General features: G+C 64.6%; 1 protein-coding gene across 1 annotated transcript in view; it reads right to left on the reverse strand.

Moving 5' to 3' along the window:
• MEGF6 (multiple EGF like domains 6) overlaps window positions 1-22044 on the reverse strand; it is a 99178-nt gene that overhangs the window by 10752 nt on the left and 66382 nt on the right. Inside the window, exons 5-17 of the mRNA XM_079724796.1 lie at window positions 20512-20634; window positions 11541-11666; window positions 10498-10620; window positions 9066-9188; window positions 8579-8716; window positions 7053-7172; window positions 6607-6729; window positions 5901-6077; window positions 5407-5538; window positions 4527-4655; window positions 2757-2885; window positions 1988-2122; window positions 1777-1911 (exon numbers count right to left, since the gene is read on the reverse strand). Coding sequence (XP_079580922.1) covers window positions 1777-1911; window positions 1988-2122; window positions 2757-2885; window positions 4527-4655; window positions 5407-5538; window positions 5901-6077; window positions 6607-6729; window positions 7053-7172; window positions 8579-8716; window positions 9066-9188; window positions 10498-10620; window positions 11541-11666; window positions 20512-20634 — 1713 coding nt within the window. The remainder of the gene's footprint in view (window positions 1-1776; window positions 1912-1987; window positions 2123-2756; window positions 2886-4526; window positions 4656-5406; window positions 5539-5900; window positions 6078-6606; window positions 6730-7052; window positions 7173-8578; window positions 8717-9065; window positions 9189-10497; window positions 10621-11540; window positions 11667-20511; window positions 20635-22044) is intronic.

Raw genomic sequence — 22044 nt, forward strand, 5'->3', positions numbered from 1 at the left:
CTCCCACTTTGGTGCACCCTGGGGACCCTCTGCTGGTCACCCCCATGTTCAGGAATGAGAGTGGCCAGGCGGCTCTGGGCCCACAGCAGGGCTTCGGGAAAGAATGCAGGGGCCACGGAGCCTCGCCCCACCCGTGAGGGCTGCAGTGGCTGCTCTGGTGGCCTTGCAGGGCACTGTACCAGACCTCACACCTGCCCTGGCCGGGGAGGCAACGCGGTGGAAGGAGGGCCCTGCCAGCCCCAGCACCGTGTGGCCGCCCCAGTGCTGCTGGAGGGAAAGCTCCCAGCTCAGAAAGGCCAGCACGGCACCTGGAGAGGGTGGGCTGAGGCACCCTCCACACCAAAGAATCAGAGCCCGCCCAGCACCCAAACACCCAGCGGGGCTGAGACTGAGGTCGCTCCCTGCCTGAGGGGCGTGAGGTGTCAGGGGGTGGGCGGGTGCCAGGCCTGGGGTCTCCCTGGGCCCCGAGGTGGGCTCCAGACAAAGGACACACCCTGGTGAACTGCTGCCATGAGGGCCCATGCTGTGCGGGCACAGGCCCGCCCACTGGACCGCAGGTGCAGCGCAGGGCACGCACCAGGTGGCCAGGTGCGGCGCACGCACGCAGGCACCCACGCAGTGCGGACTGGGGTGGGCAGGGAGGCCCAGCGGGGCCGGATGGAGCTGTCCCGCCACCTAGGGGAGCCCCTGCTCCACTGACTAGGGGCAGACACGTGTTTGGGGGTTAATACTTTCCAGACCTAACAGCAGCGGGGAGCCCATTATTGCTGTAAAAAATATGTGTGTCATTTCCTGTGGCTCATCCTTGGGGCCCTGGAGGCTTTTAAAGAAAAAAGGAAAAGAAAGACAAAGAAAACCAGCAGGGAAGCGCTGGGGGTGAAGGCCCTTCCGTGTCTCAGCACACAGGCCGCCAAAGAGGGCAGGTGCAGGCAGGCCTGCTGTGTGCTGGGGCTCAGGGGGAGACTGACCCCTCGGCTGGGGCTGGGCGGTGGCCCCCAGGCCACTTAGGGGCAGCTGGGCGGGCAGCTCTGGCTGAGGGGAACTCGAGCCGCTGCCCCGGTCGGGGCCACACCAGTCACACCACAGGCCCCCTCGGCTCCCACCTGCCCCCCGGCTGACGGGTGAGGACGGTGTGCCAAGGGAGGTCCCAACCTGCCTGCGCCCCGTCGGCGGCCACGGCAGCCCCACTGCTCAGAGCGAGGGCTCCCCCATGTAAACGAGGGGCCCCCAGCCTCCAGCCTCACCCGTGCCTGGTGCCCACTCATGCCGCCCCCCGGCCCGGGCGTCCACGTGGAGGGCCTTTGGTCACTCCGCGCGCCCCACGCCGGCACCTCCGGCCCAGACTTCGCTCCGAGCCACCACCCTCGGGAGCAGCTGCCTCGGTGCCGCTTGCTCAGACCCACCAGGAAGGAGCCCCCTGGCCCAGCTTCCAGCACAAAGCTCACTTAGTGTGTCCTGTGACAGAGTGAGTGAGCAAGTGACAGAGGGAGGGGACGATCTTGGAGAGGCACTGGCCCTTCTCCAGGCCGCCCTGCTCGTGCGTGCACATGCACACACACACACACACACACACACACACACACACACACACACACACGAGTTCCCGCCCTCTCGGGTGCACAGAGACAGGCAGACCTGTGGCTGAGTCACCACCGCATAGCCAGGGTGGGGATATGGCAGGTCAAGGTGCCGCCAGGACCAGCACTTGTGGTGCCCGGCGCCCAGCACGGACCAGACGACCTGCACCCCACCCGCACACCAGGGCTGGCCACTCACCTTGGCCGCAGTCCTCCCCCTGGTAGCCGGCAGGACACTGCTTCCCACACTGGCCGCTGACGGGGTCACAGGCCACGCCCGGGGGGCAGGTGCATGCCTGCCGGCAGCCTGGCCCAAAGAAGCCCGGCTGGCACTCTGCAGGGGGAGAGAGGAGAGGGGTCTGCAGGGTCCCGCCGGCCCCGAGGCCCTCCCTCCACAGCCCTGCACTCACCGTCCTGGCACCGCTCACCCCCGAAGCCCGCCTTGCACGCACAGCTGCCGTCCTTCCTGTCACATGCGTGCGTGTTCCTCTGCTCACACTGGCACTCCTCCGAGCAGCCCGGCCCGAAGGCCCACGGTGGGCAGGCTGCACCCCAGAACCAACCGTGAGGGGGCCTGCTCCCTGCGAGCGCCCACCCTCCCCAGCCCAGGGTCTCCGGCCCCATCCACCGAGCTGTGTCTGGGACCCCACGCAGAATCGCTGGTTTGTGCCCATTCCACAGATGAGAAACAGGGTCTCAGAGAGGCACTTCCCAGCCAGGAAACGCTCGGGATCCTCAATGCCTCCCTCTATACAATCCTTCTACAAAGAGCTGCTAGGATGCAGTCTGCTTGCTTTTAGCCAGCATCCCACCGCCTCTCCCATCCCATGTCTATGGATGCAGAGAGGGGTGACCCCACCGGGGGCTCAGGACTTGCTGCCAGGAATGTCCTGGAGCTTCCGAGGGAGGCCTGCCCCTGTCCACGCTCAGCCCACCCACCGGCCTGGCTGGGGCTGGCACCGCCCACCCGGACAGATGCCCTGGCGGCCACTGCAGTCCAGAGGACATGGCTTTGAGCCCACAGACCCCACACCCCAGCCAGGGCACTTGCGGAGCCCCCGCATCCTCATCCGTAAACGGTGACAGTCCAACACAAGCTGGACCGCGGACAGCAAGCACCCGGCCCATGCTGTGGCCCCGCCCCCCGGACACGGGCGGCCAGCGGGCAGTGGGACTCACCCAGGTGGCAGAAGCGGCCATAGAGCCCCGGGTCGCAGAGGCAGGCCCCGTAGAGGCGGTGGCACCGGCCCCGGTTGGCACAGTGGCACTTCTTACCGCAGTGCTTGCCGTAGAAGCCTCTGGGGCAGCCTGGGGGAACGGGAGCCTCCTGACTGCCCACCCGGACATGGCCCCCGCCCGAGGAGATGCTCCAAGGGGCCCCAGGACCAGCACAGGAGTCAGGAGAGGCCTGGGCCACCAGCAGCCTGAGGACCCTGCAACCCAGACAGGGAGGGTCCCGGGGTGGGGGGCGGCGAGGGTATCACGAGGGCAGAGCAGCCACGAAGTGCACCCCATGGATGCGGCCATCTGCCCTGGCCGGCCCATGCCCCTAGGGTCTGTGGCCTGGATGGCGGCCAGAGTGGGACACCAAGCACGTCCCCAGCACACACAAGGGAGACGCTCAAATAAAGCCCACCCTCCTCGTCTGACCGGCACCTGCAGCGTCCTGACGTCTGTCCCTTGGTGGTCACCTAGCCTGACCTCTGGACCTCACAGAGGGAAGGACACGGGCCCAAGCTCAGGGGGCCCAGGGCCAGGACAGGGCTCAGGCATTCCTTCCCCAAACGCTCCCCTCCAGCTCTGCCCTGCCCCCGTCCTGCCTACTGAAGGGCCTCAGGGAGCTGGATGGTGACCCCAAGGTACGTCCACATCCTATCCACCAGGATCACCAGGCGGGGCCATCCTGCACTGTCGGAGCAGGCCTAACCCAACAAGTGTCCTTAGAAGAGAAAGGAGAGGGAGACCGGAGACAAGAAGAGGAGGCCACGGGGAGACAGAGGCACAGACTGTGGGGAAGCAGCCACGAGCCCGGGGCACCTGGAGTCTAGGAGACTAGTACGGGGCCCCTGAGAACTGGGACGAACGTCCTCAAGCTCACCTGCACGGGCACACTTTACCCACAGGACCCCGACTGAGACCCGGTCTCCAGGAAGCCACACCACGTCATGAGCAGAAGCACTAAAATGCAGACGCTTTTTCTGCCGGCAGTCCCCTGGGTCCGTTCAGGGCCCATCACACATACAGCGCCCAACAGGCAGTGGGCTTTCAGCCTCGGCAGAACAGGGATGGCAGATCGCAGGGGAAGATAGGCAGGGATGATAACCAAGCCGAGAAGGTGACCAGAGGGAGGGGGTGAAAGCCCTGCCTGGCCGCCCCGGGACTTAGAAACCTGCCCCACAGAGCTCCCACGGGCCACCCAGGCACTGGGGACAGGTCCACCGATTGCTGCCATCCGCTGCTAAGGCGGGAAGTCCTTGATATGTTAGCTACAGTCGCTAGCAAAAGAAGCAGAAACTTAAAGCTCTGAAGACTTTAAGATGAAGCATCAAGCACCTGGGAAACTTATGTGGACTCTAGTTCCTCCAGAAATGTTGCAACTTCCAAGTTAAAAAGGATGGTAATGTCGTCCCATGTGGCTGCAGCCCAGGCGTGCTCCCTTCTGCAAATCCCACCCAGTCATCATATAGCTCTCCTTGAATGCTTCCAGGAACAGGGAGCTCCCTCCCTCCCCGGGGATCCTGTTACAAATGTGCTATTCTTCCAACAAGTCCTCATCACCTGCTGTAGCCAGGCCCCAGGAGAATCATCAGATGTAGAAAACTCAATGCCTCTTCCACTAAAGGGTCATCCTTCCCCCAGGAGGAAGGGGACTAGGAGCTGAGAGGTAGTGCCCACCTCTCCCCTCCACCCAGAGGACAACCCTGGAGGCACAGGAGGGGCTGCACCCACCGTCCTCACAGTGGGCTCCACTGACACCCGGAGGGCAGCGGCAGGCCCCCGTCACAGGGTCGCAGGTCCCGCCGTTCTGACAGCTGCAGGAGAAGCTGCAGTTCTTCCCGAAGGTGTCTGGGGGACAAGCTGCAGGGGACACAGAGAAGCACAAGGGTCACTGGCCCGCAGGAGGACTCGGGGCCCAGAAGCCCCTCCAGAGACACTGAGACACCCTCCTGGGGGTCGAGCCACCCAGCTCAAAAGCAACTTTCCAGAGCAGCACCCGATGGCACTTGTGCTCCCTGCCCCTGCCCACGGGCATGGCAGACATCTCTAATCAATCGCCACATCCTCTCCCTCCGAAATCCGACACATCCACCTTCTCAACCAGCACTTTCAGAGTGGGTCACTGGCAGACCCTCAGAGACGGTCACTACGGCCCTTGAGACTACTGGGGTCACTGGGCAGGGAGTGGACAGGCTCTGGACAGAGTCTGCAAAAGCAGCTTTCAAATGTGCTTCGGCTACCAACTTGGTGCGTGGCCTGGGGAGGTGACCTCTCCCCTCTGGGACTCGGGCATGACTGGCCCACCCGCTCGCTGCTCTTCATCAGACCCCTTTACGTCTTAGTTGTTGGCTTGTCGCCGGACCCCCGTCCACCGTGACATCTGTGAGGGGCAGACAGCAGGCCCTGCTAGCCCCTGGGGTCTCCCAGCGCCTAGAACAGGGCCTGGCAAGGAGCAGGAAGCCAAGAGACCCTGAATGAACGAGTGAACGAGTGAATGGATGGACCTGTGGAGCCCCTGCCCAGGGCCGGCGGGGAGGCGTAAACTGTGTGTGCTGTGCAGGTCCTGGGGCTCAGGGGCCCCGCCCACACCCTGCCCTCACAGCAGCCTCACCCTCATTGCAGATGAGCCCGGTCCAGCCGTCGGGGCAGTCACAGCCACGCAGGCTGGGGACGCAGGTCCCCCTGTTCCTGCAGTCAGCGCAGGTCAAGCTGCAATCTGGGCCAAAGGAGTCGTCCAGGCAGACTGGGGGACACAGCGGGAGAGGGGCCTCAGAGCCTGACCCCTGGCCCTGGACCCCGCCCAGCATCAGGAGAGAGAAGGGGGCACAAGTGACGTCCTCAGGCTGTGAAGGCCCCACGTGGGCGAGCGGAGACGTGGGACCCAGATGGGGGGCCGGGAAGGGCTCTAAGCAGAGAGCTAGTGGCCCCATCTCAGGCTCAGCCCCGGGCGCGCTGGGCAAACAGACCAAGCAGCTTGGCCTCTCTGCACCTTGGTCCAACGAGGCCCTCACGGGAGCCCTTCCTCACACCCAAGACCGCAGGGTGGGCGGCAGCCGGGCCGAGGGGGCGCTGGTAGAGAAGCCCTGGGGACGGGCGACCTCTCACCAAACTTCTCCTGCAGTGTGTGTTCGGCCCGCGCCTCCTCCTCCTCCTCCTCCTCCTCGGCCCCAATGTGGTCATCTTGGAAGAGGTGGGGCAGCTCGTCCTGGAGCATCGCCACGTGCGGGAGGGGCCGCACGAGGGGCAGATGGCCGTCCAGGCCCACCTCGGGCATCTCCAGGGCTGGGCGGAGCACAGAGGGCCCTGAGCCACTGCCGCCCCCCCGGCCTCCCCGGGGGTGGACTCCCTGCCCCTTGGTGCCCAGAAGCAGCTCCGGGCCTGAGCCCCAGCCCGGGGTCCCTCCTCACCCCAGCCACCTAGGACATCCCCGCTGCACTCCTGACCCTACTTCTCAGGATAGAGGCGGCTCCGGGCTCTGAGGCCCTGACCCATGCCACGTCTACCCCGGCTGTCCCGGCTCCCATGCTGGCCCTAGGGACCCTGAGCACGGAGGGGGTGTGGGGACAGGAACAGCTCTCTGGCCCTCTGGACGCCGTCCTCAGTCCTGGGAACCATGTCCCTCCTCTCACCTGGGCAGGGCAGGAGCCGACTCCAGGGCCCCTGAGTAACACCCTGCCTGGGGGCGCCTGTCTGTCCGGCCCCTCCCCCCAACCCTGCTGCCCCCGGCCTGTCCCACAGCAAGAGGAAGGACAGAAGTGGGGTCTGTCCAGCCGGGAAGGTGGGGTCCCCGTGGTGCCCAGCAGAGACTCACGGCTGCAGCCCCGGCGGTCCTCGTCCAGCAGGTAGCCGTCCTCGCAGGAGCACTGGAAGGAACCGGCCAGGTTCGTGCAGTGGTGCTCACAGCCGCCACGGCCGGAGGTGCACTCGTCCACGTCTGTGGGCAAATCCAGGGCGGCTGGCGCCTGTCCTCCGGGGGTCAGGGTCTCGGGGGCCCCTCCTGCCCCAGCCCTTCCCACTGCACAGGGGCCTGCTGGGTGATACCCACGCCACAGCCATCCTCCTGTCCCCAGGGTCAGAGGGACGGGGTGCACTGCCCGAGGGAGGCCAGGCTGGGAGCAGCCAGGGGTGCAGGCCCAGCCCGAGAAAAAGACAGTGACCTCAGGTGGGGGAGGGAGTGGGCAGGTCCCCACAGCCCTGACGATGGCAGGTGCCCAACCAGCACCCACTCCCCAGCCAACACAGATGCCTACCGCTCACCCTCACAGCCGCAGCCGTCGGCGCCAAGCTGGTAGCCAGCATAGCAGCTGCACTCATAGCCGCCAGGGCTATTGGTGCAAACCTGCTGGCAGCACGGGGAATCGGCACAGTCATCGACATCTGCAGGGCACACACCACAGCCCGGCTGGCACCCAGGCGCCCGCCCGCATGTGCACCCTTCCACAGCACACCAGTGTGTGCATACCTGCACACAACCACACACACACCTGCACACACCACACACACACCTGCACACAACCACACACACCTGCACACAACCACACGCATAGCTGCACACAATCACACGCACACCTGCACACACCACACGCACACCTGCACACAACCGCACGCACAGCTGCACACAACCACAACCACACCTGCACACCACACGCACACCTGCACACCACACGCACAGCTACACACAACCACACACACACCTGCACACAACCACACGCACAGCTGCACACAACCACACGCACAGCTGCATACCACACACACAGCTGCACACACCCCACACACAGCTGCACACAACCACATGCACAGCTGCACACACCACACGCACAACTGCACACAACCACACGCACAGCTGCACACACCACACGCACACATGCACACACCACATGCACACAACCACACGCACACATGCACACACCACACGCACACCGACACACACCACACACACACCGGCATACACACCTGCACATCCCACACGCACAGCTGCACACAACCACACACACAACTGCACATACCACACGCACACCTGCACACAACCACATGCACAGCTGCACACACCACACACACAGCTGCACACAACCACACGCACACCTGAACATACCACACGCATTACACACACCACACGCACAGCTGCAAACCACACGCACACCTGCACACAACCACACGCACAGCTGCACATACCACACGCACACCTGCACACACCACACGCCTGCACACACTCACATGCACAGCTGCACACAGACACACGCACAGCTACACACAACCCATGCACACCTGCAGGCTCCCCCACACACCTTCATGCAACCCATGCACACAACCACATACACACCTGCAGGTGAGTTGCATGTCCTCGCGCACAATCACACATGCACACATGTCCTGGTCCTGCACACATAGACACACGCAAGACACAGGTCACGGCCCCAGGGCCGTCCCGCCTGCTGTGGGGGCAGACTGGGAGCTGGAGGGTAGTGGGGAGTCATCTCGGAAGCGGGGTCTCCCCGTGCAGAGGGCGTGCTCGCACACCACAGTGTTTCGGGTGCTACTCCCGGCATGTGGGCATTTGACCAAGTGGCTGAGCAGAGGTGGAGGTGTGGTGGGCGCTTGGCAGGGTGGGTCGCGATGCTGCCTCTCACTAGGCCCCCTCGTACCATTCCCGCCTCCACCCGGGGCAGGACTGGGGGTGATGGGAGGGCGCGTCCTCGTCATGGCATCAAACCCAGGTGCAGACCCAGGGCGGCAGCAAGTCCCTGGCTTGGGGGTGGGGCGCTCGGGAGGCAGGTGGCTCGCACCAATGCACGTCCTCTGGTCCTCGTCCAGCTCGTAGCCGCGGGGGCAGGCGCAGACGGGCCCTGTGCTGCTGTGGCTGCAGCCGTGAGAGCAACCGCCATTGTCCACCTCGCAGCTGTTCACTATCTCCATCTCGATCCCTGTGGCGAGACCCGCCACCAGGGACGTGGGACAGGGGCTGGGGTGACACCCCGAGCCGGCATGGTCCTCCCGGCCCCAGCCGCTGCCGCTCTGCTGGGAAACAGGCAGCACAGAGCTCCTGGGCCAGGCGGGCTCTGGAACCCTCTGTCCTCCTGGGGTCTCCCGTCCTCCTCCCACCCTCCCGGGGCCCACACGCAGCCCCCAAGCCCAGCACTGCCCTTGATTGACAAGGAATCTCTGCCCCTCGGCCAAAGCGAGCTGGCAGCCATGGCGGGCTAGGACTGGGGAGCCGTGTGGCCCCGCAGGCACCTCCACGCCCCGTGGTGCTACGGCCCACTGTCCACTCACGGTAGCACTGCCGGCCATCAGCACCCAGCTCGTAGCCTGCGTTGCATACACACTTAAAGGACCCATGAGTGTTGAGGCAGCTGTGGGCACACTGGGCCAGGCCTGTGGCACATTCATCCACATCTGGGTGGGAGACATGGGGGGGATGGGGGGCTCTGGGCCACTGGCCTGAGAGACCCGGCCCCCGGGGGTGGTCTCTGCAGAGGGGTCAGGGCCCTCTCCCGCCTTCCCTCTGAGCGCCTGTGTTTTCACCATCACACGCCAGGTGTACAGCCGAGCTCCCTCCCAGGGCGAGGAAGGCGTGGCTGGAAGTCCGGGCTCAGGCCCCACCAGCAGCATCAGGCGAGGGCCTCTACCTCTCTGAGCCCGCGGTCTCTGAGGTGTGCATGTCCCGCTCTCGCCAAGCCTCCCCCCATCCAGGGCCGGGCACAGGAGGGGCCTTTTACCACCAGCCTCTGGGGGGCCATCTGGAGAAAGCGCACGCTGACATCGAGGGAGAGGCTACCAGCTTCTTCCCCGCAGCCACGTGGCACTGGCCTCAGGACCCAAACCCCAGTGTCCCCGACAACTGCTTTGGTCCCACCCCTAAGAGTCCATGGGACGAAGCTGACCCTCAGCCCCGTCTCCCACTTCACCCTCTGAAGCCACCTGCATCCAGAGTGCCGGGACGTGCCCGTCACATTGGCAGCGATGCCCAAAACGCTTTCCTGGTGGTGACATGGAACCACAAGCTTCCACCCCTGCGGGCCCCGTCTCTCTGATGGCCATCCGGCAGGATGCCTGGGAAAATGACCGCTGCCTGCCCTGGACACACCGTATCGCTTCAGAGTTACGGGGGATGCGCACAGACCCCTCCCCAAGGCTGCTCGTCCAGAGCCGCCTGTAAAGGGAGGAGCAGGGACACCTGAGTCCCGTGACTGGGAAACTAACAAACACCGCACAGCGGACACCCATGCAGCCAGGAGGTCGGAGCGCGTTCTAGAAAAGCTGCGCCCGACCGGGCTCTGGGGCGATGCTAAATGTGCCCACTAACAAACAAGCTGTAGAGACACCTGGAAGCTGACACGGGGATGCCACCCGGGTCGCGGTGACGCTTCCTCCTCTCTCCTCCCTCACCCTTTCCTGTTTCCCTAACGAGCACGTACTACTTAGGTAACACGAGAAACATACAAAAATAACAACGCAACCTGAGATCTGCCTTCCTGCCGACATGAGACTCTCTCTGGGAGCAGCTCCTTGGGTTCCTGCCCCTCTTCTCTACCCTCCACCCCACCCTGCCCCCCAGCCCTGGAGATAAACCTGCGTCATTGCAGGTCAGCCAAGGGTGACAACAGGGGCCGCCCCACGCCCAAAGGCCGGTGCAGGGGGATGCAAGGAGGCGAGCCCCGCACAGCTGACCTGGACCAGCCCGAGGGCAGGGAGGGCGTCTTACCTTCGCAGGCCTTGCGGTCCGCTGCCAGCCAGTATCCTGCGTGGCACTCGCAGTGGGCAAGGCCCCGGAGCGCCCGGCACGTGTGCATGCAGCCGCCGTTCCGGTCCGTACACGGGTTCCTCCCTACGGTCGCAGTCAGGAGGCATGGAGGCAAAGGCAGGAGATGGGGGGCTCTGGCAGTTCGGGGACCTTCTCCGGGGCCTCTCGTGAGGCCCCCACCCGGAGCTCTCACCCCTCCTGCTCTGGCCTGACGGGCTGGGCAGTGGACTAGGGGTAAGATTAGCCCCGGGCATCCCCAAACAACTGCAGAGAAGACAGCAGGGCACCGGCCAGGCCAGCCCTGGTCAGGCAGCGGGCTCACGGCCAGCTCCCCCAGTGCCTCTTCTTCTGTTGGAACCCCCAGCCCCGTGACCCTGTGCCGCTCTGCCCTCATTGCTGGCTCCAGCCCCTCAGACCCACACTCCTGACCCGGGAGCCAAGAGGCCGGGTAGGGTCAGGAGCTACTCCCTCGGCACCTGCCCTGCCCTAGCCCCCATCTCCAGTTCTCAGGGGTCTCCCAGACCTGCTCTACCTTCTCCATCAGAAGAGGACCCCCTTCCATGACAGGCAGTCCTGAGACCCCAGGGCAAGGTGTCAGACGGGGCCTGAGCAGCCCCCTCCGCCGAAGGGCCAGGGCTGGAGTCCCACGTGCCCATGCCAAGCCCAAGGTGGGCCTCAGAACTGGGGGACATGCAGGATGCCCTTCCTTTTCATCCCTGTACCCCTATCCTGAGCTTCCTGCCCCCCGAAGATGTGTGACCCCAGAGGACAGCCTGACAGGCTTCCTCCCTGGTGCCCGCAGGGGCTGGACGATGCCCCACAGCCTCTTGGCAGCCAAGGGGGCCCCTGCTGCCCCTGAGGTCCCCCTCCAGCACCAGCAGCCAAGCAGGGAGGGGCTCAGGCTGTGGGGTTCCCAGGCAGGTCTGTGGGTGCGTGGAGAACGGGGGTCCCAGTGGGAGTCCCAGCCCTGGTCCTCCCCCTCCCCCCGGCTGGTGGCCACTCACGGGTGCAGCGCTTGCCATCCTCCTGGAGCTGGAACTCGGGCCGGCACTGGCAGCGGTGCTGGGTCACCGTGAGCTGAATGCAGTTGTGTTGGCAGCCGCCATTGCCCACGGCGCAGGAGTTGATGGCTGGGGACCCGAGAGGAGCCAGGTCAGCCCAGGACGACGGCCTGGCCCCGGGCAGGCACAGAGCACCTCCTGCAGGAAGACTCCGGGCCCCTCCAAGCCCCTCCTCCTTTCTGTCCACATCCCAGAAGCAGGGGCTTTGAGAGGGCGACACTGTTCCTGTCCAGTTCGTGGGCCTGGCTTTGCTTCTCGGCCCACACACAGGATACGCAGGGCCGTGGTCCGAATCTGGATCCTCTGGCCCAGTCTGCCCCAGGACCGGGTGTAGGGAGGCACCGCAGAGCAGGCCGCCCACCCCGATGGAAGCCCAGCCCCACCCAGCACAGAATGCAAAACACCGGGGTCCCCTAAGAGCCAAGGCGTCCAGGGCTCAGAGTCCGAGCAGGCTGGGAGGCTCCCTGGAGGAGGTGGCAGGCAAGCAAGGGCTGGCAAAGACCCCGACATTCCACTATCTAGGTCATCAGGCCAGGCCAGAGGGGCAGGCGTGGGCCTCCGTGGACGGCCACCATGACCTGCAGGCCTGGCCCCCAGCTCCTGACAGACCAGTGCAGCTCCTGCCCACCCCAGGCCAGGCCCCACCCCCACCTGACCTCACACAGTCCCCGCTCCTCCCAGCAGCTGTGGGGACAGCACTTGGTAAGGCCACAGAGCCAGGGACCTGCATCCTGCTCCCGGGATGCCAGGGGTCCAGGTGCTCACGCTCAGGCGCACACAGGGCAAGGCTCTTGCGGGTGCCCAGGTACTGAGTGGATGGGCTGGGGCTGTGCCTGGTGGGGGGGGGGCACTCAGAGAGGCTGGGCGCCCAGAGAGGGCACCTGGACTCTGGTGCCTCCTTCAAGTCACTGGTAGCGACCTCGTGGTCAGGGAGGGACAGACCCCGTGCTCTGGAGCAAAGCTTTGAGAATGTGTTACTGTCTGTGCCCTGGGGAGGCGTGGACCACTGCCCAGCGGGCCTGGACCAGAGCAAACCTGAGGCCTGGTACTAAAACACTGCGACCGCCGGGGGGCAGGCCTTCACCCCCAGATGCCATCTGTGCTGTCATCACAGACTGCAGGGCGCCACTGGCCTCAGGGCCCGAGTTTGGAGAGACCATTTATTGTCCTGGGTTTTGGGGGCCAGGAGTGGCACGCCCCACACCACTGACACCAGTGGGTCTGGGAGCAGCCGGACGATACGCGGAGCACGTGAGCAGCCTCAGGGCTCAGAGCAGCCCAGGGCCACGCTGTCTGCCAAAAGCAGAGCTTCCTTCAAAGCAAGTATGTTCCCCCAAAGTCAAGACACAGCACTCATGATCCTGCCAGTTCCCCACATGGGGCGAGTGGGTGAGAAGCCTGTGCCCAGGTCCCCTTCCGGGGCCGAGCCAGCCCTGCTGGGGTGCGGAGGATAGCCAGGGTGGCAGGGCTGGCTGTGTCTCCTGGCTGCACCTGGCCCTGCCACGTGTCGGGGAGGCGCAACAGAGACACGAGTCCCAGGTGGAACGGAGGCAAACAGGGCGGCCACTGTCTCACACCCCGCTCAGCCTCTGGGCCCCCCGTCCAGCCACCCACCCCCGACTCTGTGCTGACCCCCGAGGCCCCGCCTGCCTCTCCTGAGATAGCTCTACTTAAGGCACTGCCATCAACTCCAGAGAGAGGCTTCCAAGCGTGGCCTGAGCTGGCCCATTCCTGGGGCCCCTTTTGTGTTCACACCAACTGCATCCCTGCTCAGAGCTCATCATAGGAATCAGAAGCCCTTCCTGGCAGCGCCGGGCAGGCACATCGAGAGAGGGGCTCGGAGCCCCGGGCAGGGCAGCCGGCTGGGCAGACACCACAGCAGCAAGGACGACCCACAGAGCTGTGGCCCTGCTGGAAAGCAGCCCTTCCAGAGAGCAGAGCCCCAAGACGGGCCCAGGGCAACCCAGCTCCGGGCCCACAGGAGCCCACCGGGGGAGAAACCCCAGGCAGGTGGGGGCTACGGAGGGGTCCGGCTCCCCATGCAGCCTCGCACCCTCCCAAGCCTGTCTCTCACTGCTCTGCTGCACAAGTCCCAGCGTTCCAGATGCTCCCAAGCTGTGCACACGAGGAAGCCAAGCCCCATGCCATCACCTTGAGCATCCTGTGCCCTGGATTGCCGGAAAGCTGAACAAGGCAGTTTTTCTCAGGCGTTGGGCTGTGCAGCTCAGGAGAGAGCCAGCCTCTGCGTGACCAGTGCCCAAAGCTGGGGGTGAAGCTTCCAGGCCCCTCGGGTCACTGTGAGACCTGGCCATGGAACCCACATACCACTGACCCATGCCCGGGTGGTCCCGCAAATCAGAACCAGGCTCAGACCTGAAGCAAAGCTGACAGCCCATCAGAAAATGGGAGACAAGGGGTTTCCATAGCCCCGAAGGGAATTAATGTTTAATTAATTAATGTTTGGAATTAATGTTTGTATCCCCCTAAAATTCATATGTGTACTCCTAAATTGCAACCACCGCTGTGGCTGTATTTGGGGGTAGGGTAGTTAAGGTTAAATGAAGTCAACAGGGTGGGGCCCTGATCAAACAGCATTTGTGTCCTTATAAGAAGAGACATAAGATCTCTGTCTGTCTCTGTCTCTGTCCCCGTGGCCATATGAAGGGATGGCAGGAGGGGCTCTTACCAGGAACCAAACTGGCTGGCACCATGATCCAGAACTGCCAGCCTCCAGAACTGTGAGAAAATAAACAGCTGTTGTAAAAGCCGCCCAGTCTGTGGTACTTGTTGCAGCAGCCTGAGCTGACTATTGCACCTTCACTTCCCAGTTTGCAAATGCCAAGGCCAGGGGACTCGTGGGTTCTAACAGAGCTGGGCTACAACTCCACTTCAACTTCAACTTCACTTCAACTTCAACGAGCAGGAGTTGGTCTAGCCGGGAGCCAGTTGTGAGGCATCCAGCTCTTCAAGGGGAGTGGGGCCTTTCCTTGAGCAGGAAACTGGACGTTCTAGAAATCAACTGTCCTACAGGGTGGAGGGCCTGCTCCATGCATGCCAGCGGTTCTCCACTCCTGGAGGTGCAGGTGGCACCTGGGACCTGGGCACGGATTCAGGGCTGGAGCCCAGCAGCAGGTGCGTATGAGTGCCATGGAGGAAGCGGCAGGTGGGGGCTTGGAGAGCTGACCTCCAAGGCGGCTTCGCTGGCAAGGCCCTGGTCTCAGAGCCCGGCAGGCCGGCCTGCCCGAGCTGGTCAGCCGAGGGGCTGTGCCTGGCAGGCCGGTGGGGTGAGGACAAGTAGGTCAGCAGCGTGCCGAGCCCCCCAGCCCACTCTGCTCCAGCCGCCAACCCCAGCCAGCGGTTTCGGAGCAGGCTCGAGGGCGGCTTCGAGGGTTTTGTAATTACTGCCCTCAACTGGCTTGGCTTCTAGGTCCCAAGAGCCTCACACCACGTGGGGTCAGCAGCAACCTGCAGCCCTTCCTTCTAGGAAGCCCTCTGCTGGCGACAGGGCCAGGACGGCGGGACAGGAAGCGGGTGGCCCCCTGGCTTGGCCAGGAGGGTAAACTCCCCTGGGCCCTGCCCACTCCTGCCCCCCTCGGCAGCCCTCGGTTTGCCTACTCTGATTTGTGCGTCCTGCCCCCTGCGTCCACCCTCGGGCTGGGGCCTCCACACTGCACGGGGACACGGTTCACCCGCAGCGTGGATGCACTGCCCTGCCCACGAGCCAGGGACTGGCACTGTCCCAACATCACAGACTGCTCCTGCTCCCCAGGCCCAGCCTGGACCCAGGCCCTGCGGCTGCCCTGCCCAGCACCCGCCCACCTCGGATGAAGCACTCGCAGGCGAGAACCCAGGCTCTGCGGCCCCGGCACCCAACCCATGTCATCCACACCTCCCACGCCTCCCACACCTCCCCCGCCCCACGCCGCTGCTCCAATCCTGCTCCCCGCTTGGTTCTGCCAAGCTCACTGACTCTAAACACCCCCCAGCCCCCGCCCGGCCGTCTGCCACGGCCCACTTTGCCCTCGCTTCCCCGCTGGGCCTCTGCATCCAGCTGGGGTCTGGGCCGCTGCCCCTGGCTTCCCCAGGTTGGGGTGTGACCCTCCTATCACCCATGGGCGCCGGCAACCTGCACTTCCGGGGGCCTGGTCTCAGGCACAGCCGTGACCTCCCAGGGTGGTCCTCAGGCAGGGCTGGCCTTCCCACTCCCCATTCGGACTCAGCGGCCCCTCGGGGGCGGGGAAGACGCACTCCCTTTTAGAAGCTGCAGCCTGTTCCGCAGCTGGAGGGGACTGGAAGACATTCCCAGAACTGCATCTGTGGTTTGCAGGGATGATGAGTTTTGCAGACAAGCCTGGCAATCTCCGCCCCCCTGCTGCCTGCGGCTTTGGCACCCACGCCGCATGCTGTCAGCAAAGCCTCCAGGGACCCAGGCGGCCTCCCCTCCGAGGAGCTGGGGAACAACGGCCTTCAAGGCCCTGTGCAGCACCTCACTGGGAAGACCCGGGCCTGGGGGAGCACCTGTCCCGAGGCCACATGGCGCACCTGTGGTAAAACCCCACAGGAAGGCAGGGGCGCGGAGACCCTCCCCATGCTGTGGACTCAGTAGGGCCCACCTAACTCCAGGGGCAGGGCACTCTGGCAGGGGCAGCCAGGTCACCAGGGGGTGCATGCTGACAGAAGAATCCTTCCCCCAGCGTCCATCCAAAAGGCCCAACAGTCCTGAGGCCAAGGGGAGGAGGAGATGGATGGAGAGCCCACCTCTTCCAAGTGGCCAGCCTGGGGCATCTCACAGGACCCTCTGCTCACTGGGCCAGTGACACTGTGCTCCCTCAGACTGGCCCCGGGCGAGCTGCTCACCACTACGAGGGGTGTGGGGAAGCAGCCACGTCCAAGGCCAGGGTCCAGAAGGGACCCCTGGGCCGCAGTCTCTCTGGGCCAGAAGAGGAGGGTTTCCCGGCACCAAGTGTTAAAGGACTGGGAGCAGGTCTCTGCGGGTTTGCCTGGGGCGCTCTGCAAGATGGCGCAGGAAAGCCAAAACGTCACTCCCAGACACCTGCCCAGCACTGCTCTTGGCAGCCCCATTTCCCACAGTTTGGGGGAGGAAAGGGCCCAGGGTGAGAAGCAGGCCGGCCCAGCCCTGGGCCTCACTCAGTCCCGCCCTTCCCCCACCAGAGCCTGGGGGGGGGGCGGTGGGGGCAAACCCAGGGGGGCACCCTGGCGATGGAGCGCCCCAGCACGCCCGGCTGCCTCTGCTTCTTTCTCCTGGGGCCAGGCTAGCCAAGGGCAGCCAGGGTGGGATGTGAGCCACTCAGGGGCCTCGGGGCTGATGGTAAAATCCTTCCTGCAAATTCTCACTTTACAAATTGAACCTTTGGGACTTCCTTGGTGGCGCAGTGGTTAAGAATCCGCCTGCCAATGCAGGGGACACGGGTTCGAGCCCTGGTCCGGGAAGATCCCACATGCCACGGAGCAACTGTGGCCCGTGAGCCACAACTACTGAGCCCACAAGCTGCGACTACTGAGGCCCACGCGCCTAGAGCCCGTGCTCCACAACAAGAGAAGCCACCGCAATGAGAAGCCTGCGCACTGCAACTAGGAGTGGTCCCCGCTCGCCACAGCTGGAGAGGGCCCGCACGCAGCAACGAAGACCCAAAGCAGTCAAAAATAACAACAGAAAAACATTTAGGAAAAAAAAGAATTGAACCTTTTTGTGTTTTATTTCCGTAAGATCTTTTGCAAGGGAGGGATGCAAGAAGACTGTGCACTTCCTGTCCTCTTCCTGCCTCTGAGGCAACTTCGAAGAGTGTTTCAAGGCTCCCCTTATCTGTTTCAAGCACCCCCCCCCCAAGCACTACCACCTTTAAAGCCTTCCCAGATCCCTGGGGCCCCATGATGTGGCACCAACCTGAGAGCTCCCAGCACAGAGGACCTTCCCACCCTGTACTGAGGAAGGACTGTCACGTCCCTGCAGGCACCTTCTCTACTCCTACCCTCCAGCATCTCTATAATCCTCACTCCAAGCTCTGAAGGCGGGGGTGCCCGGGCCTGTTCCCTGCCTGCCTGCAAAGTCCCGAGAGAGCTCACAGCACCCCTCCCCTTGCCCAGAGGATCCCAGTAGGCCCCGGGGAGGGGTCCAGAGCAGCTGTGCTCCAGCTGTGCAGTCTGCCCTGCAAGCTGGCCTGTGGGGGGGAAGGGAGGGCTGGGGAGGGGCACAGCTCCTACACTGACCTTCCCATAAATGTCTGCTGAGACCCTAGGATAGTCTGGGCTCAGCGGGTGCCACTGTGAACCACGGGCAAGGCCACCAGCTCCTCCCCACGCCCTGCACCCTGGGAGTCCTGAAGAAGTGGAGAAGGCCACACCTCCCAGAGGCAGGAAGTCCAGCAGCCTGGCAGGGGCCATGCAGTGCCCTCCACGGGCCCCCACCTGGAGCCCCTCATCTGGGATATGAGGGGCTCGGCCACCCTACCCACCCCAGACCAGTAGGTCAGGTGCACTACAGCCGGGGTGGGTCCCTCGGCATCCAAAAGGGGCACATTTAGGGAGAAGGGCCGGGGGCGCCCTTAGAGCAAACGCTTCTTGCTCCGCCTGGGAAGAAGCCACCAGGAGACGCCTATCCGCTCTGGAAGCTTTTCAGTAAAGCCCAGGCCGCCCACAGGGAAGGCAGCCCCCAACAGATCCAAGCCGACAAACCCACACCACTCCCAAGAGACCTGGGGACCGCCCTGCACATGTCAGCTCCCAGGAATTCCAGATATGCGGAATTCACCAACAAGTGTGCGTGACTGTGCGTGGGTGCAGGGGATGCAGTGTCCATTTCCCGCTGGGAGTTGCCGTCAAAAGAAAGAGAAAGTGACAGGCCCAGGCCAAACACCAGCACTTCCAGCCATAGGACGCAGGTAAGAGGCTGGTGCCCAAGGTGGGTCTCAACTGCGCCCTCTGGTGGGAGCGACCAGGAAGTGGGCACCAGCACCCAAGAGAGCTGCAGACCTCCTGGGGCCCTGGGGCACACCCCGTGGTCTGGGTGTGCAGAGTTGGGGGTGGCAGGCAGGGAGTGCGGTGAGGTCCCAGCAGCCTCTTGACAGGCTGTGCAGGCCACGCCGGGGGCCCTGGGATCAGACCTTGAAAAGACCCTTTAAAATAAGCAAGTGCCACAAATCAAGACTTCTGGGGCCCCGGGCACAGGCATCTCCCAGGAAAGGCTCCAGGGAGGGGTTCCAGCGAGGGGCTCCAGCGTAGCGGAGGGTGGGCTGGGTTGGGGGCCAGGGGCAAGGCTGGGGAGCACCCCTCCTGGGCTTCCGGAAGCCAGCAGCTCAAGGCCACTCTTAGAGGCCACCATAATTCCTCCCAAAGCCCTGAAGGGCACCCTCCCCTTTGCATGCTGTGTACCCATTCTGGCAGCTCAGTGAAGGCCACCATCGGGGGGAACTGGGTGGGGGGGGGTCTAGGGTGACAGGAAGGTGTCTCAGCCCAGGCCCCTCACCAAGGAGCCAGCAGGGGAGGGGGCAGTGGGTACCACCCAGCCCACCCTGGATCAGCCTCCAGGGATGCCCTTCTCCAAGGAGAACCTGCCCCAGAGGAAGGGAGAATGAAGGACACTTGGGGACCTGGGGGACCAGCAACTGGGGCACCAGCAACTGGGGCTGCACCCTGCTGTATCTGTCCTGAAGAACATCACAACATTCCTGCATCTGTTTCCACTTTCCAGCCCAGAGAAACTTTACAGGGCAGCTGCCTCGCTCCCTGAGCGGCGGCCCAGACATATGAGAGTGCCTGTGCCGGGGAGGGCCCCCCAGGGCTGGCGGGCCGCCCTGCCACATAGCAGCAGGGCCTGCAGGAGGGATGCTGCTCAGAGCCCTCCCGGGCCCGCTCGGGGCCTGCAGGGTGGAAGGAAGAGGCAGCCCCCCATAGCCGGGGAGAGAGCACTGGCCCGTGAGGGTGACCACTGGCCCAGCCCCCAGAGAATGACCCCCAGGTGGCCTCCCAGACAGAGCGGCCAGCAGGGAGGGTGAGCCCTGTGCCCATGGCACCTGTGTCCAGAGCAGCCAGGAGAGGGGCGGCGGACGGCCCACAGCCAGACGCCCGGCCTCCACCCTCCACCCTCCATCCCGTGGGCGCCAGCGTTCCCTTTCTCTCCCTGGAGCCTCCCGTGCCGGCAGGGGCCCCCATCGAGCGTGTCCTGCACGGCAAAAAGGCCCCACAGAGGAACTGAGGGCTAACACCCCGCTTCTCGTTACCCCTTCCCCCCTAGCCTCAGCCCCACCCCCAGGCTCCCCAAGACTGGGGTGGGGGACCTGGGCCTGGGAAGCCCAACTCTGCAGGCCAAGAGCAGCCCCATGCTGCCCCCGCCCCAGGCCGGGCCTCCCCCACCACCCAGCAGGCACCCAGTCTCCCCAGTTGAGGGCAGCACGGCCGGACCTGTGTCCCTGCCGATGGACGACCACAGCTCCTGCTGCATAGGGCCCTGGAGAGGATGGTGGCCCAGGGGCTCCTGCCCGTCACGGAAGTCCCCTGGGGAAGTGGCCAGATTCAGCTGTGGCTACAGAGAGGGTGCAGCCCAGGTCACAGGGCTCAGGGTCCCAGGGTCCAGCCTCCAGGGAGAGCACCGGGCCCAGGACACGCCCTTTCACCACCTGGGCCCCAGCAACCTGGCGTGAGTGGTGCTGGCCAGGGCCCACGATGGGTGGCAAGGGCCCCTCGGCATCCCACCCTCAGCAGGACGGAGCCAACTGTAACGGCGGCTGCACTGAGCAGACAAGCCCCACAGGGCCCCATCAGGCCTCTCAGCCAAGGAGTGCAGGGGTCCCGGGCCCCTCCCAGACCTGGGCACACCCAGAAGGGCCAGGGGATGGCTGAGGCCAGGAGCCCCGGCAGGGAGGTGGCAGCGGGCCCAGGAGGCTGCAGGGGTGCTTACCCAGGCAGGTCCTGCCATCCGCGTGGAGCCGGAAGCCGGGCTTGCACTCACAGAGGTAGGAGCCTGGCGTGTTCACACACCTGTGCTGGCAGCCGCCGTTGTGCACCTGGCACTCGTCCACGTCTGCGTGGGGACACGGGGCCGGGGGTCAGCAGCCAGAACCCACCCAGGCCGCCCGCTTCTCCCCGGCCCTGCACTTGCCCCGGGGAGCCCAGCCCGGACCCCTCTCTCAGGACACTGACCCCGCCCAGGTGTTGGGGCCCAGACCTGGGACCCTCCTTCTCAGGCCACGCTGCCTGCAACAGTGCCAAGGCCCTCGCCGGTGTGCCAGAGCAGAGTGGAGAGAAGGCAGGCCTGTCTCCAACGTCTGACGGCCCCTGGGAGGAAGAGCCACCACCTCTGGGGCCGGCTCTGGGGAGCAGCGGGGGTCGGCCAGATCTCGGGGGACAAGTTCAGGTTGGGGGGCAGATCCTAGCGCCTTTCAAGGCTGAACCCAGAGCCCGTGCTCTTTTCCAAACTCCAAATCCAGAAATGCTCTCAGGGCAGGGCTAGCTGCTCCTCGGGGGGCCCAGGAGCCCAGAAGAAGAAACTGGCAACTCGGGAGATGCCCCTGCCCAGGCCTCGGGGTGGGGGAGCCTGAGTGAGGGCAGGATGGGGGGTATGCTCTGTGTTGAACAATGTCCCCCAAATTCATGTCCATCCACAGCCTCAGGGTGTGACCTTATCTGCAAGCAGGGTCTCTGAGACGTAATTAGTTAAGGACTGAGATAAGGTCATACTGGAGAAGGGTGCCCCCGCCCCCGTTCGGGGACACACAAGGAGACAGAGATTGGAGGGAGGCGGCCACAGCCTAGGAAGCCAGGAGCCCCCAGGAGCTGGACGAGGCAGGAGGGACCCTCCCCCGGGGTTTCCGAGGGAGTGCGGCCCTGCCGACACTTTGACCTCTGACTTCCAGCTCCTGGAGCATGAGAGATAAATGTCTGTTGCTAAAGCCACCTGGTCTGTGGTATCTGTTTCGGCAGCTCCAGGAAACCAGTGCAGGTGGTCAGCCTGGGGTCCCTGTGCCAGCGACTCAGGAGGCCAGCACAGCGGACATCCCCAGGTCAGGACCGAGTGGAGGTCCCGGGCACTCCCCTTCCAGGACACCTCACACCTGAGACCACCCACCACTGTGCAGGAGGCCTGTGCCTGCCTGCCCCTTCTGACGGCACTGTGCCTCAGGCCATAGGAAAGCGCTGACCGGAAGCAGACACGGCTGGCCCAAAGGCCCGGGGGCCACCCCACTAGCTGATCTGGAAGCTGGAGGGTGAGAAAGACCCTCCCGGGAGTGGAGGCCCAGGGGCTGCACCCCAAAGCACCAGGCCCTGTGGCCTGGCCTGGGTCACCTCTGCAGGAATGCAGAGGCACCAAGACGCTTCCGGCTGCCCCTCCCCCCTCCCCCCTCCCTGCAGGCCCACGTCCACCACCCTGGACCTCAGGGGAGGCCAGGCAGGAAGGCAGGAGGCAACAGGCTGCCTCAGATACCTGTGTGCG

Source organism: Hyperoodon ampullatus, assembly GCF_949752795.1.
Source record: "Hyperoodon ampullatus genome assembly, chromosome: 2".
Taxonomy (NCBI): Eukaryota; Metazoa; Chordata; class Mammalia; order Artiodactyla; family Ziphiidae; genus Hyperoodon; species Hyperoodon ampullatus.